At 41.6% G+C, this 22380-nt stretch overlaps 1 protein-coding gene across 1 annotated transcript in view; it reads right to left on the reverse strand.

The window, feature by feature from the left end:
- The window catches only part of TAPT1 (transmembrane anterior posterior transformation 1), a gene marked incomplete at its 5' end in the record, with an annotated part of 45547 nt that extends 44857 nt beyond the window's left edge, over positions 1–690 (reverse strand). Inside the window, one exon of the mRNA XM_084266941.1 lies at positions 453–690. Within this exon, the coding sequence (XP_084123067.1) occupies positions 453–690 (238 nt within the window). The remainder of the gene's footprint in view (positions 1–452) is intronic.
- Between the last annotated feature and the right edge of the window lie 21690 nt (positions 691–22380).

Consider the following 22380-nt stretch of genomic DNA (forward strand, 5'->3'; position numbering starts at 1 on the left):
GGGAAGCCGGGGAGGCGGCCAGTCAGGCTACTGCACCGACACGGCCGAGCTGGCGGACCGCACTCAAGGGCAGGGGGGAGAAGAGGCGTTGCAGCCGGCGGGCAAGCTCCCCCGCCCGCGCTGCCGGAGCGGTTCAGCGACGCCGCTCCCCAGGCCCGGCGAAGCTCCCGGCGCACTTTTTGAAGTCTGTCGCCGAAGTTTGCACAGGCGGGCGGCGCCGGCGCCCTCAGTCGCGCCTCAGGCACCCATCCCGGCCGCTACAGCCGGGCCGGGAGGCGCTGCGAAGAGCCGCCGCTGGCGACCTGCCCCGGAGGCGCCGCCCGGCCCGGGTAACACGGCCACCCCGCTCTCCCCCCTGGGGGCCGACCCAACGCCAGGGCCCTCGCTCCCCTCCATCCGTCCCGGATCTGCGGGAGGAGGCCTCCCGCCCCGCCGCCGCCGCCGCCCCTCACCCGAGAGGCTCCGCTTCTTCTTCCTGCCCCGGTCGCTCTCGTAGAAGCCTAATGTCTCCGTTCGCTGCTGCGGAGACGGCTGCCCCGGGCCGGCGGTAGGCGGCCGCAGCTCGCTGCTCCCCCACAGAGTTTTCGGCTCCCCTCGGGCGCTCTCCTGCTGCTCCGGGACGCCGCCGCGCCGCCCGTCCCCGCCGCTGCCCGGCGCGGCGGCAGCGGCGGCGTCAGCAACGCCGGCCATGTTCGCCGCCCGCTCCGCGCCTGCCGCCCCCGAGCCGCGCGCCGCGCCGCGCCCCTGGCGGTGACTCATCACCGCGCGACAGCGGCGCGGCCCGACCGCCGCGCGAGTGCCCAGCGCGAGGGGCGGGGGCCGAAGGTGACGCGGCGCCATCTTGCCGCCGGTGTTAACCGCTGCGGTGCCGGCACTTCTGTGCCTGGCTGGGCACGACACCTCCTTGCCCGGGCCTGGCGCTTACTCTCGATTTACAGATGCTGCAGTGCGGAAATAAAGATATCCGTGTTAGGGGAGAGATCTAGCGGGCGCTTTGGCGTTGGGGAAAAAAACAAGGGTGGAATGGTGACGGCTTCACGCAGGCTGGGGGGCAGGAGTTGGGATCTGTTGCAAACAAGGTCGTTGATCTACCCCAGCGCCATGCAAATAAAGACGTTTGAAAATAGGGAGAGGTGAATGATTAACCCTAAACCCAACAGGAGTTCGATGAACTGCCTCAACACGTGTTGGACTAGACAGGGCACGGGCGGTCACAGGTTCTCGTGCCCTATTTCTGTGGCTCTTCCCGTGTGAGGCCCCTGGAAGGAGCCACTGCAGCTGGGCTCACCTTGCCAAGGATGGCTCGTGTGAGGCTCGCAACGCTGGTGCTGGAGGAGCCCACAAAGGTCAGCAAGCCCCACCAGCCCCCGAGCCAGGGGCTGAAATTGTGTCATTCATGAAATACTGAGGCTGGAAAAGCTGTTAATTCCCGCTGGCGATAAGGCTTGTCAGAAGCCATATTAATGAAAAATAGTTGTTCCTGTCCCAAGTGTGTAGAATTTGCATGAGTAAACATGAATATGAGAAGGAGGCAACTCAAGGTAACGAGACTTGTTTGCAGAGGGAATTCACATGGGCGCAAGGTCAGAATACCTGGCTTGAATTTCAAGTGCAAGACCTCCTTCACATTCAGTTCTCATTTTCTTATCGTGCATTCCGAGGCCAGATTCAGTCAGCTTAATATTTAGCCACTCGTCCTGGGAAAACAAAGAGTGCTTTATTTTTTATTTGGAAGGCCACAGCAGTCTTCCTCTACACCTCTACCTCTAGGTTAATTGTGCGGTTGTCTCAAAGAGCATTTCAGGCTTTGGATAGACTTGAGGTGCCCATTGCCATTACTGGTTCTAAATATCTGAAATCCAGTAGGATTTATCCAAATCTTGATATTTTCAGGCAGTGGAGCACTTTTTACAGGCACTTAAAATGTGTGATACAGGTGGATAACAGCAATAGCTACTATACATCATCAGTTGGGGCTTTCTTCTTCCATCTTTGTGACTGTAAAAATACAGTTGGCAAAATAGGAAGCAGAACAGAGAGCTCCAAAAAGAGCTGAAAACTTCCTTCAGCAGCAGTGCTGTTGCAGTCTGTGCAAAGTTACGTCATACACAGATACTCTGCTTCTCTCTTCCCAGCTGTACATAAAAGCTATATCCACTCATAAGGTGCATTGTGTGATATTTAAGGATAACAAATTGTTACAACCTTGTTATGTCTTACCCAAATGAAGGCTTTTGCAGCATCAAGCATCATTTACCGACCAGCTTTGTACTTCTTCCTTCAGGCCCACTGAGAAGCGCTCTAATGAATTGCCAGCACTAGTTGCAACAGCACATGCATTTTCTACTCAGGGCCTGACCAAAAGACCCCTTCCTTAGTTTACAAGATACACAGTTTTCTGCTTGAAGTAGTTCAACTGAAGGCAAAATAATAGTAAGACTGCAACACAGTTCAGTTAAGAATTTGCTCCTATTTTTGATGCTTCAAAAGGTATCCTGAAGTTTCTACCCATGTTTTTTTCTGTACTTTGCATCCAGTTTGCAACCCATCGTTGGCCAGAATTTTACTGTGTTCTTTTCCACGTGCAAGGATATATTTCAGCTATTACATGTGGTATTTTCTTACAGTGGCTATTTCCAGAAGGTAAACCCAACTGTGGCAAAATCCAGTCTTTAGATATTTGAGTCCTTGAACTAGAGAATTCTGAGGGGAAAAGCTATTTAGTGGAAAATGTTAGCAGTATTGATATAGGAAGTAGTGTTTCATTGCGATATCTTCTGTTAGGAGTTATCTGGGACCATCTGCTGTTTGGGCACAAGAGGCTGTATTTTGTTGCTTTCCATAGCTTATCTGCTGTGAGACATGCTACAGAGCGACTCTGCAGCAGGTCAGAATCCACTTTGCAGTTTCATAACCAATCACCAATCTTTTCCTGAAACGATTTTCTTAGAACAAGACAAAGCTCTGCCTGTGTTCCCACAGCTGGGGTTTCACTTTTTCCACCCAGAGAGAATTAGCAGGTGGCGGGGTAGGGGAGGATTGTTTCACAATAATGATTGTCTCCAAGGAGAAACGGCAGCTTCATTCATACAACAGCAAAAACCTATTAGGATAGTCATGCAGTGAATACAGACTGGGAATTAAGAGTTATTTGGATTTTATTAGAAATGTCAGCACTGTTGATTTTTGGGGTTTTGCACAAGCTACTTCATTTGTTGCCTTACATTTTTCCATGCATATACTAATGTATCTTATACACAGTCATCACAGAGGGGTTTTTGCTAATTTTGTATCAGGAAAGTTTATTCAGGCACTGTTGAGTATAAAAACTTATGTATGTCCAGCTCAGTTGTGCTTTCATACTCATTGCTGCAGCTACTCTTGTGTGCTAGTGAGCACAGTCTTTTTCTGAAGAACATTGGTACAAGGTCTAAAACACCACCTTTTTGTAATGGATGGTTTTTTTCCTCACAAGACCCAACAAAAGGTCATTAAGAGGAAGACTCAGGAAACAGATAGTCATTTCTTGTAGTGCTTATTGCTGGCAGAATTTCATTGTCTTTTCAGTCCTTGTGTCAATGTCATTCATGCTCACCAAACAGATATCCCCTCTTAAATAGATGGTCTATCAGTGAAGTGTGCTAAAAAGAGCTCAAGTTAAGATCTTTTTAGAGACCAATAGAGACATGGAAAAAAAAATCTGTCAGCAAGATTATATCTGATATGAGAAGCAAATTAGGACATAGCTTAGGAAATATGAAAAAATCTTTTAAAAAGGCATGGAAACTCAATGTCCTGTACCAAGCAGAAACTGGAGAATGTATTAACTAGCAGTAAAGAAGAGGCAGGTGTTAAAATCATAATAACAATGCAATGCTCATAGCTGTGTGAAACAGTTATGACTAACCACAATGCTCATAACTATGGGAAAACATCTGGTATCTACCTTTCATTGTAAGCTTTTTGTCAGGCTCAAACTTCTTCAGACTTTGCAATATCATTTGAGAAAGACCAGATACTAAAAATGTGTGTTTTAATGGTTTAATTTCTTGAGTCTCCTGCAAGAATTATACTGAGTTATAGATTTCAGTATGATTTGCAGTCATTCTTTGTTTTTAAAAATGTCATCACTGAGTACACCTTCTGTGAGAAGGCAAGTCAACAAAACGCCTGATGGATCCCAAGTGCAGTAATGCTGATTTTCTTTCCACAATAAAATATTTTCTGGCCCATTTGTAATATAAACAAGTTATTTTGTATTGGGTTTGTGACTTAGTTCATCGATCCGCTTAGTATGTGGGTGAATATTCATTCTTCTACTAAAGGCAATGCATCTCTTAGCAACAACTGATATTAACAAACTTAGTTCTAAATCTTTCAGAATCGCAGCTGTCATATATTTGCAAGGTACAAAAGTATTGGTTGGAAGTATAATCTAATTCTGTCTCAGTTCTGTTTGGTAGCTGAAGTTAAAAATATCTGTTTACGCCCACAGGAGAAAAATCATGTAAAGATTCTTTCCTCCATTTTATGTTCAACATCTAAGCAGCACATGAATTACTGCATGGGATAATCTTCACATAGGAAAAATAATCAGTATAAGGGATTGTTGTACGGAGACTGGTACCCTATATGTTTCTTTATTTTTTTTCCTTATCTCAATATAAAATCCACAGTGCTAGAGTTTAGCATATCTTTTTCCTGAGGTGCAGGCTCACCAATGATTAGGTTGACTCCTAGGTAAGCTAAGGGCATTACTCAACATCAGCATGTCCTTGAATAATGAATGTACAGATTATGTTATGCAATACTACAGTACCTGAAAGTCGGGTTTGACTTCTCCCTGGTACATTTCCATTATTTGTTTGCTTTGGATACTGTATTACACAGCACAAGAGCTGCTGCACAGTTTAAATCAATGGTGCTTTCCAGTGACAGCATGATTTTCCACACCTGCCATCTTTGAAAATTTTGGAAGAAATAATTCTTTTGAGATACTTTTATGGGGCATTTTATCCTGGGTATAGAGTTCAAGGAGGACTGAATGCAGAGGTACTGGAAGTTAGTTCACTATTACAGTTTTTTTAAAAGCATCCTCATGTTTTCTGGAAAATAAATTTCATAATTTTTTTTTATTTTTGTTAAGATTTCTAGGAGTTTCCTGGTGTAAGAGTTTTACATCTCTTCCCTTGTCAGGTATCTTGAATGTTTTCATCAGATCAGTACTTTTTCTGTGACTATTAGCGACAGTTTTTTCCTGCCCATGGTCTGGTCTCCATTTCTTGGTGTCAAAATTTCTTCAGGTTTTATATTTTAAGTAAAATGCCACAACTCACATTTAAACTGCTGCCTCACTTGGAGCACAGATGCTGAACCTCTGACACCCATTATGTAAGAAAAGCAGCAAATGGGCTTCTCAACATCAATATAACTGAAACAAGTGATATATAGGGCGTTCCCCCATAACGTTCAAATATTTGAAAGTAAAGTAGCAAGGAGATTCCTAAATAGCTTCAATTCCAAGTTACTTTATCACAATCTTAATCCTGAAGTGCTGGAAGAAGGTTTCATAATCTCTGCTTTCCTCTCTCTTTTTTCTTGTTGCAAACCTGTGGCTATACCACATAGCATTTAAAGATGGCTCTATACAGGACAATAGGGTTATAATGTAACAAAATAAGAGTACAGCTGCCTTTGACTCCATCCTCAGCTACTTCCTCAGCAGAGTTAAGCCATACACAAGGTGTGAGGAAAATAGGTGCAAGGAAATTGGTGGAGAAAAAAAAAGATGGAAAAGTAGATGAAAACTCTGAAATTCATTAAGAGGAAAGTAGCTGGGGAACAGGGCATCAGCGCCATGAGTTTCCTGTGCCTGAGAATGCAATTCCCAGTATTGGGGAAGTCTTATGAGGAGAGGCTGCAGACCATTGGTTTGTGCAGCCTGGAGAAAAGGAGACTGAGGGGAGACCTCATTGTGGGCTGTGGCTTCCTGATGAGAGGGAGCGAAGGGGCAGGTGCTGATCTCCTCTCTTTGACAGCCAGCTATAGGATGGCATAAAGCTGAGACAGGGGAGGTTTAGGTTGGATGTTAGGAAGAGGTTCTTTACTGGGAGGGTGGTCAGGCACTGGAACAGGCTCCCCAGAGTCACAGCACCGAGCCTGTCTGAGTTAAAGAAGCATCTGGACAGTGCCCTCAGTCACCTGCTCTGACCTGTCTGGCCCTGTGTGGAGCCAGGAGTTGGACTTGATGGTCCTCATGGGTCCCTTCCAACTCAGGAGATTCTGTGGTTCTATCAAAGTGGTTGGTGTTTTGTTTAGTTATCAGAGAGTGTTACCTGTAAAAATGTGTTTCCTAATGTGTCTACCATGTGTTTCCTAATTCAATCTACCACTTATTCATATTTCTCGGATCTAGGGAACAGAGGTAAAATCCCAAATGTAGAGTGGCCTGGATTTTGTGCCTGAATTTACAATATGAGTTTTCAGTCATGCCAAACCCAAGTAGAGATGGAAATCTCTGTTAGAGGAATCATTAGCAATCAGTGTTGTTGTAAACAGTTGTATTGATTTTAATAAGTTAAAAATCTCAGCTCAGCAAGAGCATTTCTACTATGATAAAGTATGCAGATATGTACATAAATACAAGATTTGTGCCTAAAATTAGATTGTGACATCTCTAGATAAGATTTTAAGTCTCTCACTTCTGGAAAGCATCTCCACTCAGGAGAGAATTCAAATGTGTTAAGTTTAAACATAAGGATAAATGCTTTCCTGATTTTAGGCAGGAAAAATGTGTTCAAGGCTGTTGAACCTCCTCTAGGATTGAATGAATCAGTTAAGAGGTTTTTGACTCCTACATGAAATTCCTCTTTATGAAAATTATGGCTTTTGTTATTCCAGTTGCACATGAAAAACATGAACCGTAGCGTGCACAAAAAAGGAAATTTACAGCTTATAATGTAAAACTAATGGCTCTGAGACCAAACCTTCAGTCAAAATCAAGTCATGACCTTCAGTGAAGAGATGCAGTTTTCCTGATGTTGGGACCCGTTTTGAATGATTTGAAGTTTGAAAGAAGAAATGTTTTGGGTTTTATTCTACTTGTCATTTACTATTTAAACAATGTTGTGATAGATAGAGATCACCTTTATAACGAAGGTGAAAAAAACATATGCAGGACTGCTCTTTATGAATACAGATGTTGTTTTATATATATAAACACAAAAAAATGTTTATTTACATATATATGACAACAGAATACTGAAATTAAAGGCAACTTTAGGAGTTAGGCATTGTTTTAACATTAGAATGACTGATTTTAGAACCTCAGACAAGGGTACATTTTCTAACAATTGTAATCCCTTGAAATTGGTTCTTGCTTTAGTCATTGTTTGTGTTATTAACTCTTACAATCCCATTGTCAAACGTGGCAAAAAGCAAAATTAGTTCTGATTTAATTCCAGTAACACCAACATAGACTCTGTATGATCTTGCATATATTAACATGCAGACATAAATTTTTGATGGATGTCCAAATGGTGTCTATCAGTGTATCAAATTGTGTCTATCAATAGCACAGTTACAGCATCAAGTAATTTCTTAAGTCACACAGCGAAGACCCTCTATAGTAGCACGATGAGATAAGAATACATTGTCAATTGGAACTCAAAAATTCCCATCCTTTTTTTTTCGGTTTGAGGTTTGTATTTTGAAGCAGGCAATTTTAATTTGGCAGGCTCCATACAAATCCAATTACCATTTGGAACTCCAGGAGGATTGCTCTAATTTGATGAGTAACAAGATGCACTGGAATGTGTTTGGGATTGCTCTTTCAGCCCTGGCAGATCATAAAGAAAAGCACTTACACTGAAAACGCTTGATATTCCTGCAAAGTAGCCCTACCTGCCCTACATTTGCATCAACTAGCAAAGTGTTAACTAAACATGGTTTCCCTTTCCATTTTCAAATTATTATTGCTGTGAGATCATGTAGTTTACAAGTTAAATCCACCATAGGCACATTAAGAGTTGACCGAACTCACGGAGGGACGTTGAGGTTAAAAGGTGAGATGCCACCTGCCAGGCACAGAGTTCCCAATTGGAACAGCAGAACATACGTATTGGGGAAACCATCCACTGGCTAAAGAATCCAGCAGTTTAACTGAAATGATTTTTGAAATTGTTATGAAAGCACATTTTCAAACAGGACTGACTATGAGAAAATCCTGTAAATTATGTCTTGTAACACTATTACCTTTAAAGCACTATCAGCATTCCCATTACTTGGATTTACTGGGGAATACTAGACTAACTTCTAACTCAGCCTTAAGAATATATGCTGTTTTACAAGCTAATGGATTGTTTGGGCCTAAAAAACTGGCACAGGTACACATTGATGTTCACATGCTTGTTTAGAGCACCTGCACGCAGCAATGCCTGCATTTACCCAATCTATCCATCTCTAGAGAGATGTTTGTGAGCAAAAGGAACCCTGGACAAGCGATTACCATACAAGCTTGCACAAAGATGACTGCCATGCATACAGATATTTTTGTGGGCATTAGTCAGATGCTTAGTTATGATAACTTGATCCAAAGTCTGACTCTGGAGTTATTTTAGTGACCAGGATGGGCTATTTTAGTTCTCTATTATAAATCCCTATAACATAATTGCTGACAGAACCTTTAGCACAGCATTGCTAGCAGATCATTTGCGATCATTATGATCTGCTAGCAGATCGTTTATTCCTTCAACCCGGGAATAAATGCTTGATACATAAATTTTAATAATTGCAGCCCTGGCCGGTCAGGACGACCCCTTTCTGAATGACTGGAAGTTATATGACTCACTCCCTCCTTTGTATATTCCCAGCTGGCACATTCAGTTCCCTCCCAGTACTCCTATATTTCACAATCCATAACAATCATTCTCCCGTTTCTTTAAGTGAGATTGAAATGAAATCAGGAGACTTATCAATTAAAGTAAGAACAGTTGAGTGTCTGAGTGTTGCCACTTGGATGAACGCAGAGCTATCCTAGCTGGGAGCAGCATGCTTTGTGGAAATATACAAAGCACAACTTGCTTGATAGATGTTTTTCACACTCCCAGTAAGATGGTTAAATTGTATGTCCTGGTGATTCTGCAGAGCACAAGCATACATTTAAATTGGATTCCATGATATAGAAAGCAAGACTAATAAAGTAATAGCTGATAATTATGAGAAAAAAGAGATAGTAATGTACACAGAAATACTGTGTCTTCTGATTTACTCTTTCCTACTCACAGCATGTTCTTGGCTTCTGATGCTGTGAGTTAAGATTACTCATGGTGCCAATTCACCCTTTTTTTCCTACATGATGTCTCCATGGCAGATCTTCTTGTCACCTCCTTAGCCGTGTTTGGCTCATATCCTCAGCAGCCAAATTTTAAAACTTTGCCTCAGCATTATTGTTGGCCTTTCAGACCTCTAGTCCAACTCGAGTGAGCAGGTGTAATGCCTGGCTGAATCAGCTGCATGATCAGCATCACCATGCCCCGAGGACACAGCCATGAGGTGAGCATTTAACTCTGAGAAATAACTGGTATCTTGGGAGAGGGGAACACCCTCCCATTTGTTTGCAGTGATGGCTCAAACCCTGAGATGCTAGAAGCTGCTTGTTTTAGGAAGTTAAGGAATAGACAGATCCCGAGACATCCTTTTCTGTGTAACAAAGCCTGATTTCTGTGAGCTTTCAAGGAAGTAATTGAGCAGATAATTTAGCACTAAGAGAGTGAGATCACTGACAAGACTTACTGGGTTAGAGGAGGTGGCAAGCAGTTTTGCAAGGTAGCCACTTGTGTTTAGAATGTTAGTTCTGGGTTGAGAAGTATCATTTTAGACACACAGGCTTAAAAAACTGTAAATTAGATTCAGCAATGGACTAACAACTGAATTTCTCTTGTGGGAAAAGGATTTCCAGGTTGAGAACAGCTCTAACACTTAGGCAGTTTTCCCATTTACTAAGTATAGCTATTCATTTTAATTTGCATAAAGAACATGGATATGTAAGTCCCCAATTACTTTAAAAGCAATATTTCAACTGATACAGTAAAGTAATTAGTTCAATGAGGAAATAACATTACATAGTGGAAAGCTTGGTTTGCCAAGGATCAATTTGTTGACATTTGAATCCAACTAGAAATGAAATGCACAGAACAAAAAGTAGACTATTTTAGTAAAAAGCCATCTCATCAGTTTGGAACAAATGAAAAGGAAGCCTGCTTCTCAGTCAGAGGGGCTAATAAAGGATTTCTCTGCCTCCAAAAACTTAAAAATGACCACATAAAGCATGGGAATAGAAAGGTTTATGACTGGAGTTTATAGAGTGATAGGTGGTCTGCTCAACAGATAAGGAGGTGGTCAACATCTCAATGCCCAGCTGGAGATCAGTGACAAGTGGTGTCCCTCAGGAGTCAATATTGGGACCAGTACTGTTTAGTGTCTGCATCAGTGACGTAGAAGTGGGCCTATGAGAATGGCATGAGGTTCAGCAAGGCCAAGTGCAAGGTCCTGCACATGAGTTGGGGCAACCCCTGGTATAAGCACAGGTTGGGGGATGAAGAGATTGAGAGTAGCTCTGAGGAGAAAGACTTGGGAATACTGGTGGATGAAAAGCTGGACATGAGATGACAATGTGTACTCATAGTACAGAAAGCCAACCATAACCTGGGCTGTGCCCATCAAGGGAAGTGATTCTGCCCCACTACTCTGCTCTTGTAAGACCCCACCTGGAACACTGTGTCCAGCTCTGAGCTCCCCAGTACAAGACAGACATGGAGCTATTGGAATAGGTCCAGAGGAGGTCAACAAAAAAAAAAGATTAGAGGGCTGGAGCAGCTATCCTATGAGGACAGGCTGAGAGAGTTGGGGCTGTTCAGCATGGAGAAGACAAGACTGAGGAAACCTTAGCGTGGCCTTTCAGTACTGAAATGGGTCGTGTAAGAAAGTGTGATGGTTGAGCCCCAGAATTTTTAGTAGGGCGTGTTGCAGTAAGTGTAACGGTTTTAAACTAGAAGGGCATAGATTCGGACTAGATCTAAGGAAGAAACATTTTACAGTGAGCTTGGTGAAACACTGGAACAGGTTGCCCAGAGAGGTGGTAGATGCCACATCTCTGGCAACATTCAAGATCAAGTTGAACAGGACTCTGAGCAGCCTGTTCCAGTTGAAGATGTCTCTGTTCATTGCAGGGGGTTGGACTAAATGACCTTCAAAGGCTCGAGCCAAACCATTCTATGATCCTGTGATTAAAGCATGGGAAATCTGCTTATTTGAGAAGTAGAATCATTATTTCTATAGCACTTTTTTCCTAGATATATAATGAGAATACTACTACATATTCCACCTTTTCACAGAACTGTAGTGTATGATTCAGCAACATCTGATCGCTTTGAAATCCTCAGGCAGGAAATAAAACAGAAAGTCACATAGCATAACTCTGATTTACATCTGGATTTCTTTTGCTTAGTGGTTGCAGTTTATATATTGGCATATAAATTCATAGCATCTCCCCTACAAAAAAAGCACAGCAAAATTTAATTCCAACAACTTTCCTGTCTAAACTGAGGGTGGTACTAATAACAAATCCATTGATAACAATGAAAAATGAGTGAGCTACTAGGGAATGAAGAACATAGCTGTGAAAGGTAACAAAACACTATTATATACATATTTAATTAGTTCATCTAAGTGACAATGGGAAAGGACAAGCAACCTTTTGCAAGCAAGGAAGTTTTCTTTCTCAGGATGTGAAGATTGTTGATGCAATAGCTAAATGCAAGATGATTTATTATTGTCCATAGCACAGTAACTTTCAGCTATTCTTGAAAACCGTAGCAGTTTAATATTTTTATCATTACAAGTTTGGATTTAAACTATATAAGCCCCACATGAACACTTTTTGTGTTTTTCCTAGAATTACATAAATAACTATAGTAAATTGACAAGAACCATTAATTCCTATTCTCATTAAAGAGAATGGCAATATCTAAGATAATTCATATCAGCACTGGATAAACATTCAGAAAGAAACTAGTAAGGGTTCACTTTGTCCTCCACAGATTGTGTATTCACACCTGCCAGAAATAACTATATTAAAAAAATCTGCTGAAAAGCATAGGGGCTTTCTCTACAACTGCAACTGAGTCAAAACAGGGATAAAGAGAAGTCCTTTAAACAATAGCTTTGCTACACAACAGCTTCAAATAGAAAATTAAGATACAATATTCTGAATTGCATTGGTAGAGATTTAGGTCTGTTGTACGCATTAATCTTTGTTCTTTTGGACTTGAACCAAATTTTAACAGATGCAAGTTAGAAGAATCTGCCTATAGGAACAGTTTATTGCAGCCTGGTATGATCCAGAATTTCTTACTCTTTCCTCTTAAAAAATAGGGTTAAAGATAAGATGCTGGAGACATGATACTCCCTCTCAGTAAGTAGAGTTCTCATCAGCTGTGGCTGTGCTTATTTGTTTATCCAAAATATGCAGAGACTTTATGAATTCCAATATGACACAATAAGCAGTTGCCAGTAATTGAGAAGAGTTCTCTGCTTAAACACAAAAGGGGCTCCAAAGTGGCTGTGCTGCATTTCCAGGCTTGTACTCCCATGAATGAGCTTGGTCAAGCAGAGGACCTTCATTCCTCTGCTATATTTTGCCTTCACCTCCTTTTGCAGCTCTGACAAAAGTGGCATAAAAGGATTTCAAGCTGATGGAGATCATTCCTGTCGTGCTGATTGGCAGATACCAGTCTCTACCTCAAACTGCTGTTGTAACCTGGACCAAACTGCAAGCAGTACCAGGACAGTACCGTCTGACTTCACCTGGGCTTCTGCTTCCACTGGTCTCGATGGCTGCCTTTGATCAGCCATCAGAAATCAGGGTCTCACCCAAACATTTTTTAATTTATGCCATTTTAAGGGAGAAAAAAGGGCAGTCATATCACTACTTTGATGAAGAAATTCCATTTATCTTCTCTACATTGGTATTTCAGAAGAATTAGCAACAAACTATTGACTCTTCTTATCCATAATAATGATAACGAGCCAGCAACCTCTGTTGTCCTTAAGCAATTAACATCTTTAGCAATGATGCAAAGCATTGTGAACTGTGGAAACAATCAGCAATTAGTTTGTATTCTTGAGACTCCCCCCAGCTAGGTTAACAAAGAACACCTGCAAGGCAAAACCAAAAGGCTCCCCAAAATACCTGGGTGCAGCTAGTCATGTTGACAGACCAAGTCAGCCCACTGCTTGCAGAGGTCACTGCAAGATGTGTAAAAGCATTCTGGAGTAGAAAAATATGCTCTGGGTAGTCTGTCACCCCACCTATGGCTTGGCTCCTGTATGTTCTGGGGTGAAAATGAGCAGACAGGACAAGTTATGGGAGACATTTAGACTGGGCCAGTGCACTGCAGGGGCTGCATGCACCTCTGGTAGCATATATCCTTTTAATTACCACATTTCTTAGCTCTCTGTTGACCTCAGGGACCTTCAGATCAGAACTCTGTTCACTACTCTGTCTTACTGATGTGCCCAGGCTAGTATTTATGAGCAACTCCTTGATTTTTAAAAATGCATCTTTCACTTCACTGTAATTTTTATTTTTAATGCAGACATCTATCAGTGAAGAGTTCTTGCCAGCAGTTGAATTATCACACGCTGTGCTATAATTCTGATACAGCCATAAATTGTTTCTGCTTGTCTACTTCTAAGTACAATTTCTTTTTGAAAGATTCACTATGAAGAAAATAGGTAGATAAGCAGATTTTTTTTAGAGAAAGGCCTGGAATTCTGTAGACAAATGTAAAATAAAAAGGAGACTATGCTTCTGGAAAATATTTAATAAATTTAGCACCAAAGAGAAAATGGTTTTGGTGTCGTTAAACTCAGCATTTGTAGTAGAGAATCAAACTGGAATTCAATTAATACACATAAGCACAGCATTTCAGTGATCTTTTATTCTATGCTGCCATCTTGTGACGAAGCATGGTCTGCTGGCATAGGATCTCTAGAAAACCAGGCCCTCTAAATACCATCCCTGCAGCTGGGTGAGGACCAGTGTTGGGATGCTTTATCCTCACCTAGTCGGTACATACTGAACCAATAGAATGAAAACAACGAAGAAAATACTTTGGCTGTATTTCTGCTAATGTTGTCACCAGTGATGACTGCCAAGCTTGGCTGCTGTGGGTTGGATGGTTACACAGTGAAATTACTGCCCATGAACATTTCTGAGGAGACTTCTACAAGCACCTGATAACATCAATTCCCACCTGTGGGTAAACAGGTCCACCAGGTAGCCCTTCTTCAGATCTCCTTAGAGGAAAATACTGCGTTAGCTTTTCTATCATTGTGGGAAAGCAACATGAAGTAGCAGCCAGCCTGTGAGGTCCCTCTCCTCCTGGTAACATAGAGGAATAGGCATTTAGGTTGGGATGAAATTCAAGGTTGAATAAGTAGGTGTTATAGAGTTGGAAGGGACCCCAAGGATCAGAGAGTTCTGACACTCTGCCACACAGGGTTATGCAAATATCACTGAATAAAGGACAAATGCTCCAAGAATGAATTTAGCCTGGAATTCAGAGAGGTTTCTAACCACTAAATCTGTATGGTTTTGAAATGGCCATTTAGGAGAGCAAAGGAAACGGGGCTAGTAATAGGGTGGATCTTGTTAAAGCTGATGAAAATGTTTAAGACAGGTTGCTGGCCAGAATTCAGAAGAATGATTCACTGCAGTACAGTGGTTTCTGTAGTTAACAGAATTCCACATTCTCAATGTTTGGGTAATAATTTCAGTTATATGAACAAATGGAAAGATCTTTATCTTATCAAAGTAATGTTAGAAAACCAACCAACAACCAAAAAAGGCAAAAAGAACCCTAAACTTGAGAGGTTTAGAGGTAGCCTGAATTGGAATAGGGAAGAGCTTCAAGGACATAGGGTTATGTGCACAGAAAGGATACCACTTCCTATCAGGAAATGTAAAGGACATGGAAGACCTGAAAACAGAAGCCTCTGTTTTATCCATGCTGAGGTGAAACTGGAAGATTTAAGGGTTAGTTCAAGACCATTGTACCTAAATTTAAGCACACGTTGGCCCAACACTGATGAAGCTTGGCAGATTCACTCTTTCTTTGGGAGGCGCACCTGTAGTGAGGAGGAAGAGAAACTGCTAGTAAAAAGATTGTAGTGTGTAGGTCCAATTTGGAATTTTGCATGGAGAAGGGTGAGAAGTCCAGCAGAGAAATCATCATTGAATTGCTTAAGTAGCTTATATTTTAATTTGATGTTCACATTAAGGTTTGTTCAAACAGTATATGATTACTGTGAATTATGAAATAACATTATTTAGAGACTAGGTGGAGCTATTTACTTAGCAAAATCTGACATGTTGCACTCTGCAGAATAAAGTGCATGGTTTACATACATAGATGATGCATGTATCACCCATATTTCATGATACATACGTTTGATAGAGTTCAGGGGATACAATAATGCATTTGATGGATCTGAAAGCTGACATACTGTGTGCACAGTGTACGTTTACAGCACAGCAGTTCTTAGGTTAGATGTTTTCAGATAGCTTGAAGAAGGCAGTGGCAACAGGTTAAGTAAGTGGCAGAGATAGAGACGGCACTGGAGATTGACTGGTTAGGAAGACTTAAAAGGATACAGGTGATGCAGCTACAGATATTTTGAAATTATTGAATTGTAGCACAAAATATGAGATTAACATAGGAGAGGTGTGGCATTTAGAAGATCTTTTGAATATTCCACTGGATGTAGCAAAGTAAAAATACACTGTCATTTACAAGTGCTCAGAAAGAAAACAACAGGGTGGAAATTGAAGAGGGGTTGCAGTAAATGAACCTGAACCTCCATGTGCCACACTGCTCCTGCTTCTCAAGGTTTGATTCGACATGGTGCCTGCATAACCTGCTTTCTCTGAAGAGCTGCAAGCTAGTGGTGAAATACATGGCTTATACACCATCTATGTCCTATATCTCTTTTCTAAACCTACTTCATGGTTAGAACCTGGAACCACACGTTCAGAAATCTGGTTGTCTGCCTTTCAGTAGGGCCTCATGGCCCGAAAACCATGTACTGTTCCCCAGGGAGCTGCTCATGCCTTCTTCCTTCTCCAACTTACAGGTACCTCAAAAATCCAGATGTGCTGAAGGGTCAACATGCAAGTTGCAGCCATCTCTAGCATCCTACATCAGCTCCTGGAGTTGCCTACATCTTTGGCAAAACAAGACTCTGTTGCTGCTGGATGTCCTACACCTTGGAAGAACTGGAAAGCTTCTGCCTCTGATGTTTCCATAGAAGCCTGAACTCACAGTATAAAAAACCTGGCCCATGTTTGCCTTACTCATTGCAGCTGCTGACTTCACAAAAGTAAATCATTATTTTTGACTGTGGGACTTGGTGACTAATTCAGTTACCAGAACAGGACGTCCATGGCAAAGCAATACACCCTTTATGAGCTGTGAGGTCGCAAATAAACTGAGGGTTTTCTAACATATCACAGTCTACAGTTAGTGTGGAGTGGATAAACTTTTTCCAGGTTTTAAAGACAGTAATATTGCTTAATAGCTGTTTAAAATTCATTGTTATGACTGACAACATTTTGGTATAAGACCTGAGAATTCAATCAGAATTATTTGATTGATCATGCAATCTTTTCTGTCCCACTGTTTCCAAACTCTTGACCTTGCAAAATAAGTGTCTTTTTTTAAAAAAAACCCTATCTTTTCTCTCAGGTTTTCTGAAATTTTGCAATGCTTGCAATACTCGCCAGGAGCTCATTTATCAGAGGAGGATGCTCTGCTTTATACACCTCTAGCAAGTTAAAAGCTTGATAAGAGCATTCATTTCTCTTTGAGTTTGGCTTTCCATAAAGCTTACTTCCATTACCTGAAGTTTACCTAAAGTCTTCTATTACTCCCTACTTCAGCTCCCTTCTCCATTGCCCAGAGTTTTCATCCAATTTTATACATATAGGCAGTCTATGCATTTCTTTCCCTTTCTAAAGTAATCTTCTGAAGTCAGTTATCACTTTCCTTTCTCCTTTGATGCCTTAATGCTGCTTCATTTATGTTCTCTTTGCCGTATCAGTTTGCAAGAGGCAAATATCATTATTTTTTTTTGCTCCACACAATCCATCACACACTATCTCCTCTGCCCAGATTCAGGGATGTCAGCAAATAAGTACTTTTTGCAAGATTTCCATCTTCTGCTCAACTTTCATTAAAACAAAAGAGGTAATGCCCTCAACATTAGGGTTAAGAAGAATAATATGTGAATATGAATGAAGTCCAAGGACTTTTCTCTGATGAGAAAGTGACCAAGTAAGTATGCTCATACAGTAATAATATATGAACACATTTTTACCCATCCAGAATTAGTGTTCTTCCCCAGTTTAAATAAGCTGCCCGAATACAACATATGTAGATTGGGGAAATGCAGCAATGTTCCCATAAATCTTTTCCAGGAGGTGTTTGCCATCCTGCAGTGTCTGTAAAAAGAAAAGACAGGCATCTTGAAGTTTTACATCACTTGCTGTAAGTAATCTTTCCTTGGGGTCACTAGTGAGAAGCACTTTTTCTGTTTCCAGTAGGAACTATGTGAAGAAACTAGAGGAGAGGGAGCTCCTCCACACAGGAGGAGAGAAACTTTCAAGGATAAAAAAGTGGAAATGAATGAAAGTGCCCATAGGCTGCAAACATGGCAAACAGAAAGCAAGGTATAGTTGGAGTGGCCATGCTCTAGTGACAGGTAGGGAAGAGAGCCTTGAACATGTCTTCTCTAAGAAGGTGGGAAAGATGAGACATCTCTCTCCCCCATTGACTGTGTGCCTGAAGTGCAATTTGTAGAAAACTTCACATTTCAATTAAGAGGAAAGGATGAAGGTAATGAACCTATTCTGTATGAAAGATACAAGCAGGTAGAGTATTAAACACAATGCAAAAGTTTAAAGGGCAATATACCTTGTGGAAGTAAGCTACAGTGAGGTTAATTCATCCCTACATCAAGGTACTTTCTGTACGGAGAGGAGGGAAAGTCACCAGGAGGGTTTTGGACCAGTCAGCTGCTTGGTAAATTCTTTAAGCCTACAAGTACCATACACGTGTCATTTTAGATGATGCTGGAACATGGGCTAAAGATGGAGAAATATAGTTGGATGCAACAGCATGTTACTTCCTGGGAATAGGTATGAATTGTGTCTATCACTGTTACAGTCTGAACTAGCAAAGGATGTTGAGTTTAAATGCAGTTAGCTAGTGACTTAGAGTATTCAGGAAATTCAGGTAAATCCATAATTGCCATGCTTTTAGCTTTGTTAGCAACCCAAATTAAGGAAGGACCATGTAGACTCAGAGCACAGTTTTACTATGCTGGTGATCCAAAACAATAAATTCTGCTGTATCAATGTGGGAAGCACGAGTGTCAAACTTGAGTAGCCCTATTTCATTAGTTCCCCTCAGGTAGAGGAAAAGGATTTACTCTCATTTTCTCATGTACTTGACACAAAGACCTCATCTCTCAAGTCCCATTGTATTTATTCCTCTGAAGGGACATAAATCTGCATGCAAGCTTAAAAACCCCTTTTGAGTGAAATAGGAAGAGATTATTTCAAATACAGTTAGATATAACTTAAATGTTTTGAAAATACACCCAGTACCAGTTGCTTGATCTGACCCTGGAGCAGTTAGTAGGTTACTGTCAGTTCTGCTACATTAGACATCAGGGAGCAGGAAGCCTTTGAGCTCCAGAGCTCTGGGCACCATCCAGGCAGCCCAGACCCACCACCTCAAAGCTTAAACATAGGTGCTGGATCACGGGCAGAGGATACATAGAGTATATCCCAGGCAAGGCCTGAGGCAGCTTTCTCTCAGCTGGCTGTTTTCACAGCAGCTTGAGGCAGGGGCATGCTGCTGTATCCCATCCAGGCTGATCTAGGCTATAGGATCTGAGCTCCTCACGTGAAGCGATAGAACATGCAGGGAATTAGAGGTTAAATCAGTGTGGATCAAGAGATACTTCACTACCAAGGAAAAATATTTCAAGAAGTTAAGGAGCCTTGAATAACATTATTCATGATGAATGGATGAATTTGTTTTAATAACCATGGTGATCAAGGACTACCTCCTGATGCTCCAGTTGTTTCACTGCAGTATCTCACTACAGAGGTAGCAACTGATACAGGTACATAGTTGGAAGAGAGCAAGTCATGTGGTGAAGAGGAGGGCAGAAGCGAGTATTAGAAGTAAAAAAGCAGAAGCTAAGGACTTTGAATTGACCACAACTGCAGCAGTAAGCAGTCTCCTTGCAGGAGCCAGCAGTCCCCTGGCAGGCAAGGATAGTTTGATTTCCTGATCCCGTTTTGCTGGTTCATAGAGTAAGGTGGGGGGAGGACGGGGGGCAGGGGGCACAGGAGGATGGTAACTACAGCATTACTTGCCCGGATCTCATGCCTCTGCCTTGACAGAAGGCTATTCCTGTTTTTTCTAAGCTGGAAGGGCCACACCTGCACACCCAATTAGTACTAACAAATTGAAGGTGACTTACAACCCACTCTTTAGCAAGACATTATAACTAACTTCCAATAAACTAAACATGGGCAGAATTCATTACTGTATAACATTTTAAGCCTCTGTATTATCCATTATTGTATCAAATTTTAGCATTTCAAGTAGGGTAATACTAATTCATTGCTCTTGTCCCAACCTAAGCCCTATCACACTGTAGTGTTCTACAGTCTTAATACCAAAATAGTTCACTTTTCAAATGCCTGGATTTACAAAGGCTTAAACAATTCATTCTGTCACTCAGTCTTTTTGTCTGTACACAGGCAAAAGGGCTGACTGGCCAACACACATCTGTTCTGCATAGTCCTATAGATTATTTGATGCTTTCCTAGAGAACTACATAAAAAACACATTGGTTTCCTGCTACAGGACTGGCCTGTCTCTCTTCAAGCCACCTGGAATATTGTTCCTAGTAATAGAAGAACTGAAGGAACAGAGATTAGGATTCCTTTAAAGAGAATTTACCAAAACCTCGGAGAAGGTTTTAATAAGAGAAAAATGTAACAACAGAAAAAAATCCAAAGCTAAGATTAAAGTTGGCACTTCATTAAAGAGTGAGGGGGCTGAATAAGCTGGTGGTCCCACAGGTGCAGAGCATCTGCCACTACTGTTAACTTCCATAAGAGCAGCAACCAGTACATATGAAAACTAAGCTCATAATATAGCTACTTGAACATGCCAAAACCCAAGAGTGTGCCCCACACTTCCCATCCCTTTGACTAACCTGCTTTCCACACCCTCAGCTACTGTTTGTTATAGCCACCCAAGGTTTGGGATGGGCACTCCCACACCCATGCCCACTGGAAGTACCCTCTCCCCCAGCCATATGCTACTTGCTTATGCTAGTGATCACTGTCCTCAGGAGGAATCTTGTCAGCATTTGCTGATCTGCTTCAGACAGCCACAATTGGGTTAATTTAAACAGCTGATGCAAGTGGTTTGTGCTAGCAGAGCTAAGATTGCCTGAAGCCTTCTAGCAAATCCACCCAAGATCCCTTCCAGGAGCAGAACCATGGGGACAGCTTCCAGCTGCTGCCTGTGCAAACAGCTGGGTGTAGAATGGCTAAACAGGCACTTGGGATCTTGAGGAAGACATCTGCCCATGGCCTAGGATGGAGTTACCTGAAACACTGGGGAACCAAAAATGGGTCACAAGCAGAGCAGTGAATAAGGACAGAGTCCAAAATAAGTGTTTGTTGCTGATTTGTTTACCATGAATGGAGATTTCACCTAGTACTCACTGCTGGCATCAAAATGTTTTTCATCCTGACAAGGAGATTGGCTCCCAAGAAAAAGTCTTTAATGCCTCTCTGACTACTGATGGTGTCCAGCTTTGCAACCCAAGTACCACCTTCTGCTTTGGGATTTCAGAAGACAAAAGAAAATTATAACAAGCAAATAAAATGTAATCTCTCCAGTAAAAAAAATTGTGTGTATTAAAGCCTGCAAATAATGCCTGAAAGCTAACAGATGTATTTGCAGCAACAATGTCTGCCTCAATCTTTCCTCTCAATAGGAAAATGAAAAGCTGCAAAACTGTTCCCATTACCTCTTTCCAACATCTAGTATCTTCACCTCCTTAGTCAAGCACATAACTCAGCCCTTGCACCCATATTTTCACAGTTGTGGCAACGCAGCGTTCTCTGGGCTGCCTTTTGCTTTTTCCCAAGATATATTACTACCTCCTGTATATGATGCTGACTTCCTTCCCCCATATTTCTGGCACATCACATGCCCCATGTGCTAGATGAGAACATTATATGATCCCAGGGTTGTAAATAACTCTTTTAATAGATTTAAATTAATGCCAGATTTAGTGTAATGCTACTTCTACAACTATCTTTCAAGTCCGCAAACCCAGACTGGCCTTCTGGGCTGGTTTTGACTGCCACAGTGCTTGATCCTCCACATTGTAAGCAGGATCCTGTGGCCAGCATCTAAAGACTTAACCCTTCAAAGACAGGAAAACATAATCTGTGAAGCAATAAAAATCAGTAAGCTTCACCATGAGACCACCCACCCCCAGCTCCTCATTCACACCCCTCCAGATAGCCAGTAACATCTTGCTCCATAAGCTGAATGTTAACATGTTATCTCCAATTTGTCTCCCATTAGACACTAAAGTTAGTACTTGACATCTTTACATGTTTGATGTGTTTTGCTAGGGATATGCTCACTGGTTATTAACTGGATAAAACCTGACATTAGCTTGGCTTTGTTTAACTTCTGATGTTATTTACTCTGCAATAACTGACTAACCTCAGTTAACATTATGAATTATTTGCCCTGTAATGACCAGGTATTCCATTACATTATGTAAATTATTTGCATAGTGATTATGATTTAATGTTATTGGTAATTAGAATTATTTGCCTGCTGGCAATGCTGTATAAATGATCTGTCATTAATCAGAGGGCACACCTTACCAAGAGCTCTAATGAGGAAAGCTGCAGATAATGTCACTGAACTATCAGTCTTCTCTGGGCCATTGTTTTACATCACAGGGAACTGGTTTCTGTATTTATTGATCATTCATTGACCATTACTGTAAAGACCTGGGGCTTCGTAAATATCTCTATCCCTTAATGCAAGATATACCAGACTGAATCACAATAGTCAAAGTGTTTAGCTGCTAAAATTTGCTCATTGGATTTTTGAAACTTGCAGTCTTAAACCACATCTGAAATTTCTCATCCTGAAGAAAGAGGATCCATAGTCCACACCCCTTAGGTACCAATAGGGCCAA

This window comes from Gallinula chloropus (assembly GCF_964237585.1).
Source record: "Gallinula chloropus genome assembly, chromosome: 7".
Classification (NCBI taxonomy): domain Eukaryota; kingdom Metazoa; phylum Chordata; class Aves; order Gruiformes; family Rallidae; genus Gallinula; species Gallinula chloropus.